The sequence below is a fragment of the Rhinolophus sinicus genome, chromosome 18 (genome assembly GCF_057876585.1).
Source record: "Rhinolophus sinicus isolate RSI-liver-muscle chromosome 18, RSI-T2T, whole genome shotgun sequence".
In the NCBI taxonomy this organism is placed as follows: Eukaryota; Metazoa; Chordata; class Mammalia; order Chiroptera; family Rhinolophidae; genus Rhinolophus; species Rhinolophus sinicus.
The window spans coordinates 22,253,997-22,274,777 of record NC_142518.1 but is presented as its reverse complement, the minus strand read 5'-3'; the positions used below and the strand labels follow the sequence as shown (position 1 = coordinate 22,274,777).

The 20,781-nt window shown below is 38.8% G+C and overlaps 1 protein-coding gene across 8 annotated transcripts in view; it reads right to left on the bottom strand.

Annotated features, from left to right (window-relative positions):
- Positions 1–20,781, bottom strand: part of GK (glycerol kinase) — a 67,725-nt gene that overhangs the window by 35,467 nt on the left and 11,477 nt on the right. For 4 of the 8 annotated variants that reach the window (XM_019710550.3, XM_019710553.3, XM_074324211.2 and 1 more), the window contains exons 2-5: positions 19,849–19,922; positions 18,341–18,447; positions 10,077–10,154; positions 1,958–2,041 (exon numbers count right to left, since the gene is read on the bottom strand). In XM_019710550.3, coding sequence (XP_019566109.2) covers positions 1,958–2,041; positions 10,077–10,154; positions 18,341–18,447; positions 19,849–19,922 — 343 coding nt within the window. The remainder of the gene's footprint in view (positions 1–1,957; positions 2,042–10,076; positions 10,155–18,340; positions 18,448–19,848; positions 19,923–20,781) is intronic. The other 4 variants (XM_074324212.2, XM_019710555.3, XM_019710552.3 and 1 more) reach the window with 1 other exon arrangement.

Here is a 20,781-nt window from a genome sequence, read left to right as displayed (position 1 = left end):
GTGCGTGGCTGGGGCCTGCTGCCATCAGGGAAAGAGAGCTGAATTGGCCACAGCCAGAGCCACCCCAGGAAAGACAGGCTTGTCAGGATGCCGGTGACCACCTGAGGCTGGAATCAAACAGCACCTGGACTAAGCTACTCTTAGATTGCTGCTTTCATGAGCAAAATTCCTTGAAACGTTTTTCATTTATTGTTGAGGTTATCAGTTTGTGAGGTGTGTAAATGTCTAATCATTAAGTTGTTTTGTACACCTGAAACTAAAAATAAAAAAATATTAAAAAATGTTATTTAGTGTGGTTGAGTTTTCTATTACTTGCATTGTGATTGAGTCCAGCCCTTAGCAGCAGCACCGTGGAGTTGGAAAGATCTCCTGTGTACAGGGAACAAGGGTGGTCCACTTTTTACACAGTGGCACTATTGTAAGACTGTGACACAAGTGGACTTTCCTCACAGGCAAGCAACCTCAGCAGGTGTGAATGGCTTAACAGGGAGTAATTGGGAAAAACAGAGGAATTCGAGAGAAAAGTTTGAAATCTGCGAAGGGTAGAATTGATAAGCATATCTCAGTCCTCAGTGTTTCAAACTACGGTGGGCTAGAGGTTTAAAATCAATTTAGTGAGTTTTAATGACCTACTTACAAAAAATGAAATAGGATGGATTAGAATGGAAAATATCAGAGAACTCGGTAAGTACTGACTTGTGAAACTTGTTTTAGTTCTGTGGGTTTGCTGAATCATGATGTAAATACCTACATATTTCTTACCAACGGACGTGAACAAGAGACATGAAAAGCCACTGCTCTAGGCTTTTTGTTTACTGACTCAAAGCCTTCTAGATCAGCGTTCTTCTCTATTTTAATGGACACAACAATCACTAGGGAGCTTAAAGGTGACTCTCAGAAATTCTAGGATACTAGGTCTGAGAAGGGGGCCCCGAAACGTACCTCTTAAATAGGTGCCCCCTTTAAGAAACACTGCTAGAAAAAGAAACACTGCTAGACTCCACAGCAGTTGTTCTTATCCAGAAAGCACACCAGAACCACCTTGAAAACTCTGAAATCACACATCCCAGGCCCTACCTTGCAGGATTCTGATTGTAGGTCTTGGCAAAGGAAGGCCTGAGTCTAATTTTGTGATAAGCATCCCAAGTTATTCAGTATTATACTAGAACTGGAGAACCTCTTTTCTAGGGCAATTTCTTTAGGATACTGCATTTGTTCCAATCACTTATTCAAAAACAAAACTAAAGACAAACTGACTATCAGGTAGCTCCCTGAGTCCAGCGGCTCCTTGATAAGGGAGCACATAAGTAACGAGGTACTTTACCCTCACTTGAAAGCTTGCAAGTATCCACAGTGGTGTCTGCAGAATTAATCCCTCACCACAGAGTCAAAACACTGGATGTGAAATCAGGAGACTGAAGTTCTATGTCTTCTGGCTTTGCCACCAACAGGCTATGTGACTTGAGCAAGCCATTTTACCCTCTGTGGCCTGGATTTCCTGAATATAAAATAAGGCAGTTGAACTAGATGGTTTCCAAAGTCCCTCTCCTTCCGTTATTCCATGATCAGAAGGCTGGCATAATAGTTTACTTTTGTTTTTTAATAGCCCATGAGTTTAAGGCAATTAGAATACATGAAATGAATTAGTAAGACTGCCAAAGAGGAAAAAAAATGTCAGTGGCTGGTACACTACCAAGCAATTCACAAACGCTCAAAATTAATTACATTAAGAACAAAACAATTAGAAAACTCATTAAGGAAGCTAAGATGGCAGAATTAGATTTGCAGTATATGTCACCAAAAGCCAAAGAGAAGACCCCAAGCTGAAGGACTAAGCCCGTTGTGGAGGCAATTTCTGAGAACAATCAGAAGATCAGATCCAGCGGCAGTGGTCAATTTCCCCCAGCATGTCTGAGTTGGAAGGCCGGGAAGTGAGCAAGAGCTAGAGCACCAATACCTGAGGAAGTGCCAGCAGCTGGAACTGAAGAGCCAGAGGGAACAACGGCAACTGGATCTGAAGGGCCAGGAGAAACTGGAGCGGCTGGAGCATTAGGAGAAATAATGGCAATTCATGCTAGAGATGGCCAGATTCAAGGTCTGTGTTCTCTTGTTGCCCACTTAGCAAATGGTAGCTCGCTTGGGCAAGTTCATGAGAATGAACATTTTTCCACACATTTGAGTGCAGAAAAAGAGGAGACATGGAGTAGAAGGGGAACAAAGACAGTCTACTCAGAGTCTCTAGTTCTATAGTATTTCCATTTGAACAAAGACCAGGTAAACACCTGCTTATTGCTCAGGATGACTCTTCCCTACCTGGCCACATGTCTGTGACCTAGTTAGAAAAGTGGCTCAGTTGGTTATTCACTGCTCACCCAACCACTAAATTGAAAGACTGTGTTGATGGAGTGAGCGAGCGCCTTCTTAGAGGATGCTAGAAAGGAATGCTGAGGAATGTGTCACAGTCTCTCATGAAAGGGCTGCTTGGGAAGACACGGCTCCAAGAAAGCACTTCCCTGGTGGAGTGGCAGGAAGTGAAGGCCGCATCCAAAACAAAGGAGCATGTCCAGAGGGAACAGGGAATTGCTAAGTTCTGAAGTGATTTAAAAATAAACGAGAAGGAAAATAGACACTAGGGAGTCCAGAACATTATGCAGCCTGCTTCTGGAAGGCATGTCCCTTATTTAGACCAAGTAAATTGGATTTAAATAGTTCAGACCACTAAATGAATAGGTTAAAAAAAATCAACTTGGATGATCTGAAACTTTCATTTGCATTAAATAAAGTCCATCCAAAATGTCTGGTAGATTTGGTTTGTTCTGAAATACAAAGTTTTAAGCGTAAGGAGAAATGCAGTTGCCTCAATGTCCATGGACCACGGTTAGTTTAGTGGTGTAGTAACAGCACAGAGGAAGAAACTTTTTAGAATATTTAGAAATCTCCATTATTTTTGGTTAGTTGTAACAATAGACGGGAAAAGTACCTAAGGAAAAAAATACACTAGGGATAATCTGAATTATTTTCTGTTGACTAGAAGCAAAGGCAAATAATACATCTCCTCTGAGATGGTTTGTTATGAGGAGTTCTTGGCCTGACAGGAAGTGAGATGGAGGGGAGGCTCCAGGTTACAGAACACACCCTAAGCAAGGACTGCTGCTGGCTACACAGTGTTATCGGGTTGTTTCCCCCACAAGAGACACAATAATAGTAAACCAGATTTAATTGCCATGTGTTATCACTTGCCAAAAGTTAAGCTGTTAATTAAGCGGGGGGTAAGAGGTTGTTTCCAAAGGGGAAGAGACTAGATGGATGACTGTCCCTGATGACATTTTCAGAAATCAGGTGAAGCCAAAAAAAAAAAAATGGAAAGGGGAGGGGGAAGAGGGTGAGTTAAAACATATATCTGTATGCCAAAAAGTGAGGGCTGAAACCTATTCTAGCTCTTAGACGTATAAATGCTAAAATGCCAATGACTGACATGAGTGTGTGTGATCCCAGGTCGGCTCTGCATTTCCCCTAAGAACACTTGTCATGTACAAATCAGTCATTTCATCTGGCATTCCAGGATTAAAAAGGCTATCAGCCAATTCAGAACAGTGGCCATGGATAACGCTTACTGAAGCCTTATCGTCTGCCAGGCACAGTTTTAAGTACTATATTTGTATTAACTCATTGATCTTTACTTCAAGCCTATAAAGCCCAGACTTCTAATTTTTCCAGTTTAACTGTCGTGGAAACAGGCACAGAATGGTAGTAAATGGGAAACCCAGGATTTGAACCCAGAGTCTGAATCCAGAATTAAACCTCTATGACGTAGGTATAGTCAGGATGACTTCATAGTCTTAAAAAGAATATGAAGAAATATTAAAGATTGAAGACCTCCAAGTTGAAATCTAATTCAGTTTTTTTTTTAAATTTAATCTGGTTAAAGAATTCAATCATTGTAAAATATGGTGGTGTGTCTTTACCGAGGATTGAAGGAGACATGAGGCATTCAAAGAACCGTGTAATAAAAGACATGAAATAAAGAAAAATAATTGTATCTTGATAAAGCTGAATATTCTAGATTTTATGAAAATAAAAAAACATGCAAAACAATAGAAACAAATCTACACTTTTGTTGTTTGAGGCCAAGTATTCTTAGGAGTTTTAGATGGTTTGCCATCTATGGTTTTCTTTCATGCTGATACTCTGAACGCTAACAGTTCTAGAAAACACTTAAAAAGCTGAGTTCAAGGTTCCTTCACATCTCAACAGATGACTACACAGGTTTAATCATTGGCCCAGGATAAACCAACATGTAAAAATTTTAAAAAGACAAAGAGGATAAGCCCTGTTTAAAATTGTAACACTCCGCATAAAGAGTTCTGTGTCACGGGGAATTTTAAATCCAACATCTTAGGAAAAATCAAAGAAAAATGATTCAGAGACAAATTATTTTTGTTCGTGGTTTTCTTTAATATACCTTTAGCATATTGGTCACTGATACGGTTACTCAAATCAGTGACTCTTGCATGGACATCAGTCCTTACTATGAATAATTTTTTATATTAAATCATGAATTGTGCTCTACAGAAAGCTACAGAAAGGAGTGGAGTGAGAGTCATATTGCACACCAATCAACTGCAGTAGTGAGTGACAAAACCTGGCCAAGAAGGGGGAAACAGTTGGACCATCGTTGGGCCAGAATATTTCACTGGTGGCATCAGTGAAATGTACATATGAACACTGTCTTTATCATTGATTCAAGCCCTCCCCCACTTGACATTTGAACTACTTGGGGCGTTTTGTGCTTCTTCATCAGTTTAGTCTGCGATGTATTTATAAACCCAAACCTCTTTTTTTCCCCCCAATAATAGACACCAAGATATGTAGACCACTAAGAGAGTTCATTTGAGGAAGAAAAGGGCTTAGAACATGGCAGGGGTGGGTGGGGTGATGGGAACTCTTTGGAAAAGAATATTGAAGAAAATAATGGTAAGAAGTAGAGAGAAAAGTACCAGAGGGATGAGGATAACTGAAGACGGGTAAGAGCAGCTGAAGGCCTGCTTCATACACAAGGCTCCTGCAATCTACCTGTGAGGTCATAATAGTAAATGGCGGTGTCATGGCATAGTGACTGGGAAGCAGTGGCACAAACTGACGTGTCTTCATTTTAGATACCACACCAATGTTTACCTCACTCATCACAGAATTAACACAGATTCTAAAACTATATGAAACTTCTGACAGGACCATCTGTGCCTCAATGGACCCATTTAAACTTTTTTTCTATGCTTATAATTCTAGCTGTCATAAAAGATGTCAGCATACAAACACACCTTTATTGCAAGCAAAAGCAAATAGCCTCTCAGTCTTCAACGTCTTCAACGAGCATATTTCATGTCCACTAAAACTACCCTGAAATTCTCCTATCTGTTACTATACTGGGGTGAGTGAGCTGACTGCTTGTCAAAGACCCCTGAGCCATAAAAAAGGCCACATAAAAGGCAAAATGTTTAAAAAGAGAAATGCAGACTCCTCATTTGCTTGCTCAGACTCCTTGCTCATATCTGTCTATAACAAATACTGCTCAACAGTTATATAATTTAGTAAGAAAAGAGAAAGAAAAACAAAGAGGAAAAGGACAGTCCTAGAGTGACAGATTTACAAGAGAAACAGACAGGGAAGGAACAGAGAGAAGGCATGAGAGAGCGAGCCAGAGAGAGCGCGAGAGAGTGTAAAGCCCACAGACTGTGATATAAACAAAGATAAATACATATGAAAATCTGGGTCTGTTTCCAGCAATCCTACCTTGCGCTGTTTTAAGATAAAGCTGCTAAAGATGTAATATTATGTTGATATTCTCAACTGAAGGCTTGCATGGAGATATGACACTGTAGTGTCTTCCTGGTGAAATAAAATTGGAAGCAGAATCTATCCTTGTCAATACTTAGTGGCTTCTCTTCCCAGCTAATTATTCCTTCTCTCTCCTCCTTTTCTATTCCCCCTCCTTTTCTTCCAAATGCTTATCTTTAGCCTTTTGTGTCACAAAGGCAAACACTGTGCCTGCCTGGTTTGTCACTCTATACCTAGGGGATCATGACAGAACCTGGTACATAGAAAGGCACCTACATTTTTGTTGGATTAATTAATTTTACATTCATTCCTATAGTGAATTCATCTATAATAAACTATCACCTGTCACCTACTTTTATGTATACATTTTGAACAATCTCTTAAAATAGACCTACAAATTTCTTATTGCCCAGAAATTAGCTTTGATTGCAAGTCTGATACTTACCTTGTCCAAAACAGAAAGTCGTTTTTTTCTCCCAGGTTGACACCCTGTAATTACTTAATTTCCTTCTGGTCTCTCAGGCTAAAAGTCTTGCAGCCGTCTTATTTTCCCTTCATCTGTATACCCTATCTAATTTGCAAATATACAGGTTGTGTCTTCCCTCGGAAAGTTCTCGCTGATTTGCCTTCTCTCCACTCTCTACCTCCAAGCACTAATCCCATCAACTCACTAGCAGTCTCAATTTTACTTCAGAGAGATGAGTCCTTTGGTTACTTTACAAGTTGTGTTTTTTTTATCTTCAGGTCTCAGCATATGTTTATGTAAGGCTTTCTGTGTATTCATCTTGCCTGTGCATTCATCACAGTGATTCTTAAATCTGTGACTTAATAGCTTTTATCAGTTTTCAAAAAACTTATCATCTTTTTCCTTTTCTTCTGGGACTCAAATTACAAATATGTCGGACATAGTCGCTTACTCCATATTTCTTAGATTCTTTTCTGTATTTTCTAAATTTTTGTCTCTCTATGCTTCAGTCTGGATATTTACTTCTGATCTCCCTTCCTGTTCACTAATTCATCTTCACCTGTGTCTAATCTGATGTAAAACTCATCAATTGAGTTTTTAATACAGTTCTAGAATTTCCATTTTTAAATGTCTAATTTTTTGCTAAGATTATCAATCTTGTCAATTAACTCCTTGAAGATGCTGATCATGGTTATTTTAAAGTCTGATAACTTTAAAGTCTGATAACATTTCCTATGGGTTTGTTTCTAACGCCACTTTTTTCTATTGGTTCTAAGTCATGTCTTGTTCTGTGTATCTTATTATTTTGTTATAGAAAACTAGAACTTGTATATGAAAACTATGGAGACAGTTTTCCTCCAGAAAGGTTCACTTTTGTTTCTCAAAGGAAGTTAGGCTAGGAGCATTGATAATCTCAGATCATCTTAACCCAATCAGGGTTTAAAATTATTTGAAAATCTGGGCTTCAGTTCCTGTGAGGGTTGGTATATTTCTCTGTTTTCATAAACTTCTATTTATTTTAACTGTGTTTTTCCAGGACCCAACAGCTCCAAGTCAAGTAGTTGTTTCAATGTAGTTGTGGAGGGCACAGCTCACAGTGGCCCATGTGGGGATTGAACCAGCAACCTTGTTGTTAAGAGCACCGCACTCCAACTAACTGAGGTAACTGTCTGCCCCCAGGGTTGGTATATTTCTACTTTACCTTACTTCTAAGATTCGTCCTTCACAGTCCCAATCAAAACGTGGGACTTTACCAATATTCATCCCCACCCTTGGCAGCCCCTGACTCCATCTTTTGCCTCCCTACCTTTAGGAATCTATGAAAGTGCTGTTTAGACTCTCAGATGCTCCTTTCAGAATCTACAGATATCTCTAGGGAATAAAGCAATACCAATTGCCAAGTTTACCTCTCTGGGTTTTGCTTCTTTCCTGGATCTTGGTCCCATAATTCCTCACTGCCTTGGTAGCCTTACAATCCTTCAGATCGTTTTTTTTCCCCCCAACTTCTCTAGCTGTTCTCAGTAGACAGGTGCATTTGAAATAACCTATTCCACCACTGTGGGAAGCTAAACTCCCCTTTATTACTCATTTGTCCCATGTTACCCAGTACACAGCCTTTGGTGCCCTCTTATCCTCACCAGCCCCTATCTATCCAAATTGGAACACAGGCTTTGGGGTTGGAGAGCTTTATGTTCAAACTGTGGGTTTACCTCTACATATAGCTAAAGAGCATTGGACAAGTTACATAGCTTTTCCATAATTCATTTAGAGTATAAGGCTAGTAAAACCAGCTTCAGGGTCGGGGTCACTGGGATTAAATCATGTGCGTAAAGTGTTTAGTACAATGATAGCAGTTAGAACTTATTGAGCACTATTGTCACTGCTAATTACATTAAAACTCTTAAATACGTAAGTCGTTCTATGCTAGGATCAGTCTTCTTCACTCTTTGGTGTAGAATTTTCATCTTCATAGCTTCTTTCATAGCTATTTCAAATGTCAAACAAGTGTAGACATTTTCACCTTCATAGCTTTTTCACACTATTCCTTCAATTCTCCCTTTTTCCTAACATAATCCAACACATTCTTCAAGACCTAAAATGGAATTCAGTTCAACCTAACCCATAGATATGCCAAAAATTGAAAATCCATACTAACCTGCACTTGCTCTAATTCCTGTACAACTAGCAGCACACAATCAACCATTCCCCAACTTTCCATTAGTCTCTTTCCAAAACTAGATTACAAAGTGTTTACAAAAACAGCCAATAATTCGTATTCTCCATAACACACACACTATAGCACCAAACACGAAAGAGGTTCTCAACACATGCATGAGGTTCAATATAGAGAAAAAGTTCTTCATATTCCATAGGTACAATTTGAATTAATACTTCAAAGCACACAGAATGGGGGAACAGTGCAGTGCAGAGGAACATAGGTAAAAGAAAAGGAAATAAGTAAGCACATCACACAAACAACTTTTTCCAGTAAAATATTTCCCTAAATCCTTGACCATAAGCTTAACTTTAACTAACCTACTTGCATTATTTGAAAATGACAATTCAAAGTCCAAAGTTACATTTTCACAATTCAAGTTTAGAGTTTAACAGCAACTTTCATGTTCCTTTCACTGGGGAGTGGGGAGCGGGGGGGGGGGAGTAAAACCCTAACAAGTTCAAAAAGTTGGCCAAAATTGTTCTGTGAAGAATACTCTCTTAGGTACTAGTCATTAAAATTGTAATATCCTGCTTTACTTATAATCAAAATGAGCTGCTCATGAGAATGAGAACAAAATAAAGATTTAAAGAATGTACTTTTGTGTAATAGAACCTTTGGTTATAATTCTGACATTTTTTATCACAAATACAGAAGACATACTAATACTTACACCACAATAACATTAAATTCCTTTTATTTTTAATAAAGAGTATTTCCAATGGATTCATGGTACTCTTACAGGCAACTTTTTAGTGTATTTTCTGTTTGAATATCACTTTCTTCCAATTAATACTAAAGTAACTATTACTAAAGTCACTGTAAAGTAAAAATAGCTCAGTCTAAATCATCCCATCCCATTTCTGACAATTTCAATCTCCATCCCCCACCCCACAACCTGGTCTTTTATTCACAAAAAATTGCACTTTGCTGTTTCTGATAGAATGATGCCTTTTTAGTGATTGTATATTTAGAATAAAATTTTCCTTTTAGCAAGTGACTGTCATTCAGTGCTCAATTGTCACGTGCTAAGAGTGGTGCTAAAATATACCCACGGTCATTTACATTTCATAAGATGTGATACCTAATGGTGATCTATTTGAGATTGAAACCCCTACTATAATAGCCTAATTTTTAGCAGAAGGAGTTAAAATTTGGAGATTTAACAAATTCCTGGTTGGGAAGACCAAATACACAAGTGCTTTATGGAGAGATGACTGCGTACATTTGTCATTTTGATTTTTGAGGGGGAGAGGTGAGATCTTTTAGGTATCAGAAACAGCAGGAATTATAAAACAGTTCTGGCAACATCAACCCATTTTTGTATGATACAAATAATCAGGAAAAGGGGAGAGCATGGGAAAGAGTTAATTCAAGGTGTGAATAAGTATCTGAAAATGGTAAATATATAACAACGAATTTCTTAGAGGACTCTTCTGCCCATCCCATCAGATTATAGGAATCATGACTGCACGCTTTTTTTTAGCCAGATATTTTAGTATGATAATACTTGCAAGTGGAGAAAGGCCTTGGACTTGACATCCATGCACTACAGCTTACCTATAGCATTGTAGAGAGGTTCTCCAGTCAACTTGTCCCAGACTACAGTGGTTTCTCTCTGGTTACTGACACCAATAGCTTTGAAAAGAGTTAAGCAGAAGGGAGTAGAAAGTTAAAAAAGTAGAAAACTATTTCAGAATAGTTCTCATTTTGCTTTTTTACAGACACAACTAAACACAACAATTCAAAGAAACATTTGCAGCATTTGTAATGGTATTGAGTTTATTTTTGTTGAGTGGCCCCAGGAAAAGTGAACACCCTATGTCAAGTGTTTCTTTTTATTACTACAGACTCCTTCCTGCTTCACGACCAGCACACCATGAATGACATACACCCAGATCATAATCCAAATGAAAGTCTCCCAGCTTGCCTTATAAAAAGGGAATGCAACAACTTTCCAAATTTACAATACCCAATTTATTATTCTGACGCCAACAATCACCTCATTTATTTACTAATTGCTACGAGAAATTTCTTTCCGTGTGTGTGTGTCCGTGTTATGAAAATAGCCACAGATAAGATCCGTCATGCTAGGCAAATGCATGTTATGGTTAGTTAGAAATTCAGTTTTATTTCTGTATTTTAATATGATACGAGACATACAACTTTGAACCAGGCATAAGTACAATATTTGATGGTGTTTCCACTATACTGACCTACATACAACTTAGTGCTATAGTTACAGGAAGTCACTATGAATAGTATACGAATCCATACCAACTTATTAAATTCAGCTTGATTCAGCTAAATCAGAGGTCCTCAGACTTGGTTGTACATTAGAATCAGCTGGAGAGCTTTTAAAAAATACCAATGCCCAGGCCCTGGCCCAAACATTCTGATTTATCTGACCTAAGGAGGGATCTGACAATAAGTACTTTTTCTGAAAATTCCCAGGTGATTCTACTATGCAGCCCATAGCACTGGGCTAAAAAAAAAAATTGAGCGATTCTAGAATTTGAGATTAGGGTGGACCTTGAAAGGCTATATAATCAACAACACATCTTAAGCTCAAATCTCCTCTAGAATCACCTGTCCTGTGACCATTCAAACAGCCCTGGTAGTGACAAGATACTCCCTACGTCTCTCCAGGCAGGCAATCTCTACTGCACAGCTTTGCTATTCAAAATAAAATCCTTTTTCTTGTCGCTTCCACCTACAGATCTTAGCTACATGCTTTGGAGATACACAGAATAAGGTTAATCTTTCTTCCACATGTCAGTCTTTCACACTTGAAACATATTTCGTCCCTCAAGGCTTCTCTTCCCCTGTCTAGGCTAAACAATCCAATTTTCTTCCACTGCCTCCGACTCTATGTGGCCTGGTCCACCTCTCCTAGGAACAAGCAATTATCTGCATTACTCAAATTGTACACCCAGAGAAAAACAATAGGAATGTCCTCACCAACAACACAGAGCTAAGGGGGACCCTGTTCTAAATAATCTCTATCCAGTGCAGATTTACTTACTTTGTTTAACACCTTTCCTAGAGGTACAAAGATGACTGAGATTCTACTCCAAGGAAACTTAGAGGCACAGGACAAAAGGAAGAGATTTGGGAGTGCTTTTGAAGAAATAGAGGACATAATTGCTTGTTGGGCTAAAGAAGGAAGAGAAAGGAGAATGTGGGGGGCGGGGGAGCTGGGAATCAGTGGGACATGGTCTTGATCATGGGAGTCGAAAGAGGGGATGGGATCAAGGCCCAGTTGGAGGGAGGAGTCTCAAGGAGGGCAGAAGGAGACTGCTTTCCTTGTGATGGACCAAAGGAGGCAAAAGATCTAGACAGGAAGAGGAAATTGAGGCATTAAGGCCCTAGAGCCTCAACTTTCTCTGTGAAGTAGCACACAGGTTGTCTGCAGAAATGGGGCTTAGCGAAGGTAGAATGCACGTTTGGGGCATTATTCCTAGAGCTCAGACTCTGAAGCCAGACTGCTGGGATTCCAACCCCAATTCCTCTGCTTCCTAGCAGCATGACCCTGGCTGGTTTTTGTCTTTTGTAAAATGGGGATAAAACAATGGTTCCCAGTTTACAGGGTTACAGTGAGGAATCCCTGGGCTAATGCATATTAAAAACAGTGCCTGGCATATACTGTATTTCCCCGAAAATAAGACCTAGCTGGACCATCAGCTCTAATGCATCTTTTGGAGCAAAAATTAATATAAGACCCGGTCTTATTTTACTATAAGACCGGGTCTTATACAATATAATAAATATAATAATATAATATTAATAATATAATATTAATAACATAATAATATAACAGTGGGTCTTATATTAATTTTGGCTCCAAAAGACGCATTAGACCTGATTGTCCGGCTCGGTCTTATTTTTGCGGAAACATGTTAGTAAGTACTCAATAAATGATATTGCTGCTAGTCATTGTCATTATTGAGGAGAGAGTAGAGTTGCAGAGCATGGGAGTGAGCTAAGCAGGACACATAAAGGAATTCCCCAGCAACACTGTGGGCAGAACAGAGGCCAGAAACCTCAGTGGGACTATGGCCATGGGCTGCTACCTAAAGTGGAGTATTGTGAACGTGATACTTTAAGGAGTAACTTTACAATGTGGGCTCATGATGACTTCACAGTTGACTACAATCTCCTATTCCTCCCCACTACATTAATGTTCCATAAACAGACTGGCTGCTTCCTTAGCCACAATCCTTAAGTCACCATTCTATGCCCCTCACGCTACCTTCCTTTATTGGCTCCTTCTAACTTGTATTCAGAATGTAACCTAGAGCTATTTCTATCTGATTTATTGGTCACATTTTATCCCTCATTTCATTCGTACATCTAAGTGGAAGTGCTTCAAACTTCTTTTAGAGCTGCATTCACCAAGTTTTAGATAGGCTGTGCAAAGGGATTGCCAATCATTTCCTTGAGTTGTTCTCACAACTTTCATAGTCTAAACTGCATAAACATACAAAAGGCATTTAGCAGTACACTCTGCTGAAATATCTATTACCACAGATGTAAATCATCTAGGTGGCTTAAAGCCATGTCCAGGCTGTAGATTCCAGGGTGATCGGCCAAGGTTTTGACATCCTTCTACCCCCTTATAGGTAAGGTAGACTGCGGAGCATTGGCCTTCTGGACCCACTCGGGTACCATTTCTCTCTCTCTCTCTCTCTCTCTCTCTCTCTCTCTCTCTCTCTCTCTCTCTCTCTCTGTTTTTGGTGCATGTGAAAATGACACACAATTCCAGTCCAAGTGACTTGTCTTCCACTTGCATTAACTGGTCTGTTAGAATACTGAACATGCTGATCTCTGCTCTGTACTCTTTTGTGTCTGGCCAGTGTGAAACCCATACCTGAGCCAGTGACCCAGCACTTCCTTTTCAACAATTGCCAACCTAAGAGTTCCATAAGCCACTCCTCCATACAAAGCCAGTTGTGCTACAAATTGTTTCCCAGGTAATTTATTGAGTTGGCTCTGCCAAAGGTCAAGCTTTTGCTTGCCTATATAGAACTCGACATCACAGAAGGCAGACCTAGCTGCAAATGAGGGAGAGAGACTTATTGCAGCTTATGTAGCTCTGGGGTGGTAAATAACTAATTAAAGCACAGCTCCCCTGTCTCCTGGTCCCGTGCTTTATTTTCCTGAGCCATAGTGATAACCTCACAAACCACTTTAGTTTTTAGTTCCAGTATGGTAAATAAAAGTTTTTCCAGGGGCCAGCCCAGTGGCTCAGGCGGTTAGAGCTCCATGCTCCTAACTCCCAAGGCTGACAGTTCGATTCCCACATGGGCCAGTGGGCTCTCAACCACAAGGTTGCCAGTTCAATCCCTCGAGTCCTGCAAGGGATGGTGGGCAGTGCCCCCTGCAACTAAGATTGAACACAGCACCTTGAGCTGAGCTGCCAATGAGCTCCCGGATGGCTCAGTTGGTTGGAGCACATCCTCTCAACCACAAGGTTGCCGGTTCGACTACCCCAAGGGATGGTGGGTTGCGCCCTCTGCAACTAGAAAAAGGCACTGGACCTGGAGCTGAGCTGCGCCCTCCACAACTAAGACTGAAAGGACAACAACATGAAGCTGAATGGCACCCTCCACAACTAAGATTGAAAGGACAACAACTTCACTTGGAAAAAAAAAGTCCTGGAAGTACACACTGTTCCCCAATAAAGTCCTGTTCCCCTTTCCCAATAAAATTAAAAAAAAAAAAAAAAAAAAAAAAAAAGGTTTTCCAGCTGAACAGTGATTCACTTATAGTCTTACCCGATAATCATTAAAGAGTTCATCATAGCCGATTGTATTTCTTTTGCAAATTCCAGTTTCATTGGTTTTAGTTGTCCTCAGCTGTCAGAAAGCTTGTTGATTTCAGGTCCCTATGAACAATGCCTCCAAAATTAAAGTCCACTCTCTAGCTAAACAGCACACATGAGCCCACTGCAAGTAAATAGGCTTCTTTCCTTCTTGACTTAGCGAGTCGGGCTGATCTGTTTGCCTGTCACTGGACTGAAGGAACTATAAAGTACAAAGAAATACTTTATTCACTTTACTTTAAGAATGAGTGCATATTTATGCTAATCAAAGCGTATATTATCCATGAGAAAATGATGTCAGAATAAAAATGAAATAAACTAAAATTCACATATGTTGATATATTCTTAATTTACAGTTTTCACATCTAAAATAGTGTTTCTAACTATCATTAAGCCCTTATGGTGTAATTAAATTACACTAGTATTTGAATCAAGGAGTCACTAATCTACATGATTTTAAATACTTGTTCTTCAGGAGAAAAAAAAAAAAGGAGAAAAAAAAAAAGGATTCCAATACCAGACTCTTCATTCATCGTCTCCCACCTGATACAATCAAAACACCACATAAACTGTTTCAAAGCTGAGAGCATAGCATTCTCTGCAATTAGTTTCTCTTGTATCAAAAGTAGTTATCTCAGTGTTTGACAAATGGCCACATCCTTTCCTCCACCGCCTGGGTGACGCCTACTCAACAGAGTCAAAGGCATTTCCGTCACTTCAGGGGTCTCAGACACCTCATTCTCCCGTAGAACTTCCCAGCAGGAAGTTGGAGTTCCCATTTATCATTTGCAATTGTTAAAACTTGCTACAAGCACACACATTCCAGAGACTATTTTCTTAAAAACATTGATACCCCTCCCTTCAGGCACTTTTAATAGCCCCAGGCCTCCTCTGAGGCTTTTATTTTGCTCTCTGTTTTTAGTTTTTTGTTTTAAATGTGTTCCAATGACCAATTATGCTTTTATTTTTAAATAAGGATTCCCGTCATCCATAATTGAATCAAGACAACGTCCTGGAGTTGGTATATTATAGGAATATAACATCCTGGAATATTTCCAAAGGCTTTTTTCTAAGTGTATTTTCTTAACTGTGGTAACTTTTCACAGGCAATTTTAAGCAAAATTTAACTAGAGGTGTTGAATGTAGCATTTAACTAGTTAATTTCACTAGGGACACTCAGTGTTAAGAAAAATACCCCTGAGAAAGAATATGTATGTGAAGCATGAACACCTGCTAGATAAGAGAGTAACAAATTGGGTTTTACATATGCCAGTCATTATAGTATCTGTAACTAAAAGACTGTGAGGCCAGGATATATATTTTATGTGTGTAACTTTCATATGCTCCTAAACAGATGAGCTAAAGTGAAGAATTACAAAACCCGAATGTGTTTACTCTGAGGAAGAGGGAATTAAAATTAGGAACTATTAAGAGAAGCACATGTGTTGGAATTAACACTTGGAAAAGTTTTCTTTAAAAAACAGAGGATTTCAAGGTAAAAATTGTAAGAGATTAGAACATTGAAAAAAGTTCAGAGGCACTGCATAATACCCGTGTGACCTTAGGAGAAACCAGTCATAGAGATGTGTTTAAGGCTGGAAGAGAATCCTGGGAAGCTATTCACTGGATTTTGATTGTCTGCAAGAAACCCAATTTTACTTGGCATGAAGGAACTGAATTAAGATAGAGGGGAAAGAAGGTATGCGTCATTTTCACATACACCAAACAAAAAAAGAGAAAAGGGAATGGTACCCGAGTGGGTCCAGAAGGCCAAGGCTCCGCAGTCTACCTTACCTATAAGGGGGGTAGAATGATGTCAAATCTTTGGCCGATCACCCTGGAATCTACAGCCTGGCTGTGGCTTTAAGCCACCTAGATGATTTACATCTGTGGTAATAGATATTTCAGCAGAGTGTACTGCTAAATGCCTTTTGTATGTTTATGCAGTTTAGACTATGAAAGTTGTGAGAACAACTCAAGGAAATGATTGGCAATCCCTTTGCACAGCCTATCTAAAACTTGGTGAATGCAGCTCTAAAAGAAGTTTGAAGCACTTCCACTTAGATGTAGGAATATAATGAGGGTAGGATATAAAAAATTGTCAACAAAATAGTAAATCTACGTGGCTGTTTATTTCTTTTAAAAATCTGCAATAACAGAAATAACTATTATTACAGTTAATTTGCAATTATTGTGATTATTGGATTAAAATGTTTCCTCCACTTGACTATTAGTTGCATGACGCTATTTGTGCTGTTTCCCTGACACACCCAGCACATAGTAGGTACTCTGAGTTTGCTGAATGAACGGTTTTATGTTTAGTCTTTTTAAAGCAAGTTTTATTTATACAAATAGGGGGAAGTCTGAAAAAAATCAAAGTTTTATCTCAGATGTGCTGGTAAATCTTAGAGCCAAGAAAGATGGGTGAATCTCAAGGCACCACCATCACCAATAGATGGTTTCCTCTACATAGAGTTAAACTACCTAATGAAGGAAACAATAGCCCTTGAATGAACTTGAAAAATTTCAACTATAAAGAGATGGCGATTACCACATTATGCCTTTATACTAGTATGTCAATTTTAGATGATTAGATGGGTTATTATTTTCTCCCTGTATGAATGATGCAAAGCCAAACTTAGGTTGATACTCTATTAACACTACTAGGAATTAACAGTTATGTACCGTGTTTCCCCGAAAGTAAGACCTACCCCGAAAATAAGCCCGTTAAGATCGTCAGCCAGGCAGACGCATTTAGCATGTTATAACGATGTTCCGGAAGAAGATGACATGACTGTATTTGAATAAATGTAGATTGTTGTACATGAAAAAATAAGACACCTCCTGAAAATATGCCCTAATGTGTCTTTTGGAGCAAAAATTAATGTAAGACCCGGTCTTATTTTCGGGGAAATATGGTATAAGACCCGGTCTTAGTTTCGGGGTAACACGGTAATAGTCTAACACTCTAAAACAGTATTTCAGGGACATTTTAGAGGTAAAGTGTTTTGATTTGAAACAACCTCCCCCTCCCCTGCTATTCTTTATTCCGGTATTTCTCTCCTCAGTAAAAGGCATCCCTATTTATCCGGGAGCTCCAGCAAAAACCCCAAGTATCATCATTGAGCCTTCCCCCCCCCATACCCCACTACTCTCTCTACGACCCTGACATCCAATCCATCAGCAACTTCTGGCCCTTGCTCTCCACCTCCACTGCTACCACTGTCTGTCAAGTCATCATCAGCTCTCAGGACTTCCACAGCAGTCTCCACACTGGTCTCCCAGCGTCCACACTTGCCTTTACTGTGCATTCCCCACACTGCTCCACATAGCAAGTCAGGAATTTCTTTAAAACGCAAATCAGATTCTCATTCCCTGTTGTCTTGCTTAACACTTTTTCATGGCTCTCTGTGATACTAATAATCACATCCAAGCTCCTAACTATGGCTACCAAGCCCTATCTACTTCTCCGCTTTCAGCTCTTACTACCCACCTTCACCCCTCGCCCTTCTTTTATTCTACTTTTGATATGCAGGCCTTCTTTTTGATCTAGGAATGTCCCTAACTTATTCCCACCTCAGGACCTTTACACATGCTGCTTCCTTTTCCTCAAACACTCTTCCCCAGATATTTGCATGGCTGGCCCCTTTTTGCCTTTGACACCTAAGTCAAGTGTCACCTCCTCAGAAAGGACTTCTCTGGTCATCCAGTCTAAAAGTAAGCCTCTCTAGGCACAACCACCATATCACTCAGTTTTATTTTCTGCATGGGACTTATCAGCATCTGAAGTTCGTTTCATTTGTCTGCTCTTATTGTTAGTCTCACTCCCACCAAAATAAAAGCTTCATCAAAACAGGGACCTAATCTTCCCGTTTATTGTTCTATCCTCAGTTCCCACAGAAACGCTTAGGGCTGCATAGGCACTCAATTATGTGCTGAATTAATTAATTAATTAGCTTGAGATAATCATACCATGGAGTAAAATATTCTATTAAGATACCTTTTATGTTGGAAATATCAATATTGAGCTGTCCGAGTTTCTCACACGTTTTCTCTATACACTCATAGACAGACTGAAGAATTTCCTTAGGGTCTTGTTCCACCCATCTTTGAACAAAAGAATGTATTTGGTTAGTCCAGAAGAAAGCAATACAACTGCAATTTATTTCTCTAGAAATATTCGCTTATGATGGTATGTCTGGTACATAAATTAAAATCAGATAAGCAAAGCAAAGAATACCTAACAGTAAAGAAATGATTTAAAGAAAAGTCTATTTCCCTTACATTTGTATTATTCTTCATGCAGTAATTAATCATTCAAAAGGAGGCAAATAATAACAGGTCACAAAATAGCAAATATTCTGCCTATTTTTAAATCATGTTTTCAACTCCAATAAGAAATTACTTCCCCAGTTCTTTATATCCCATGGGTTTGATGAATTGATAAACTATATATGTATGTTTCACTAGTTTTTTTCTAGGTGGACTGATATCTATGAAGCAAAAGGAATTCTGAAAACTCAAGTAAGTATACTAATCTCTCTTGCCACTTTTTCTCAAAACATTTTGTTAGATTTTAGGGGGAAATTTAAATTTGTTCTAATAACTATTTCAAGTAGACAAGCAATTGGTTGAAGTTTTCAGACCCAATTCCAGTGCAATTTTGGTAAGGTACCAGGGCCTCAGAACTGAAAGTCGCATAATAAATGACAAGGAAGAGAAACGTGGGAGAAATAAATGGTGACTGAGGAAACCCAAAAGTAGAAATGATACAAGCTAAAAGAATCCTACCTTAGGACCTACAAGTAGCAAGGAAATTCCAAATGCCTTTCCTCTCTACCGGTGACAGGCATTTGGGTCATCTCCAGTTTGGGTTATTATGAATAAAGCTGCTATAAACATTCATGTATAAGTATTTCTATACACATATGCTTTCATTGCTCTTGGATTAATTCCTAAGGATGTAATGCTGTAGATGTATGGTTGATTTTATAAGAAACTGACACAGAATTTTTCAAAGTGGTTGTATCATACACATCAATAAATTTTAAATATACTTAGCATTCCATGTACTCACAATTACTACTTATGAACATTATTCCCAAATAGGATGATTTTAGTATTAGATACGTGAATGCTTTTTAAAATACATATCTTTGTTTAAGGGAAAAACCCTTACATTCAAATCAGCAAAGCAGCACTTTGGCAATGATGGGGACACAGAAGTAAATGACTTCAAAGTCAATGTTGAATTTCCAATAGTTAACACTGCCCTCCTTACTTTACTATATCATCCCCTTCTTTTCTATCACTGAATTCCTAAGCCATCAGTTACCCACATGTTTTGCTGAGCTACCAAGTTATTGCTTCTTTTCTTGACTAATACCTATCCCTTAAGTCTTCACAGGAGTGTGTTCAGCCAAGTTTACTTTACAAAGCCCCAGGGCAATGAGGTGAGATGGACTAATAAATGTGATTTATCTTTATATATTAAATTAGGAAACATACCCTTCTTTTGGAAACTCTTGTTTTATTTCCACTTGATGGTGACTAAGTAGTTCGGCCGTTTTTGAATTGAAAACCTGAAAAAGATATTGCAACATTATGGTCAAAATGCAGGCAGAGAGCAGATATTGAAAATTATTCAGCAACTGAAGCTCTTATTCACTGATGGAAACAGTCCAACCAAATGGAATGCCATACAAGATGTTCTACTTCTCTTCAGACAGAAACATAAAATTGTAAGGTAGCTTCAGAAATAATGTCTCTTTAGATAAATAGAAACTTATTGAAGATAAAGCTGAAGTGGCAATTCTGTATTCTTTAAAAAAAACAAAAATGGCTCCAGAGGGAGGAAAGTTAATATATCAACCAATTAATAATACGGATTTCTTTTTGAGACTAGGAAAACCAACAATAAAGGAGAGCTGGCAAAATGCTGATAGTAACTATATTGTTTTTCATCTGGGAGTTCCTATACTAGAGTACCAAAGCACTTAGTCTTTCAGAGTAAGAATTCATATTTTCATTAAAGTTAACTTCCAAAATCACTGTAATTGCAGTAGTACAGTCAGATCCAATTAGGTACGTGCTCCCATGCCTAGGTTTCCTGTGAGAGAAAATTACCTGAGTGCAGATTAAGAAAGAGAAAGAAATAAGAGCCTGTGCACTCTGAGTCACTGCTCCCCTCCCTCCCTACCACACATACACCTCCTTTTTCATTGGAAGCGATAAACATAATAAAAGCATGAAGGCAAATTCTCAAGCCCTTTGAGGAGATAAAGTATCTTACAAGTCAAAGGTTAACTTAACACATCATGAGCAAAAGGCACTTGGCAGAACACCATTTAATTTACAACTTAGCACTAGGGTATGTTCTAGGATGTCCACTTTATTTGCCCTATTGTATTTGCTGAAGTATCTCTAGGGCCTAGAATAGTG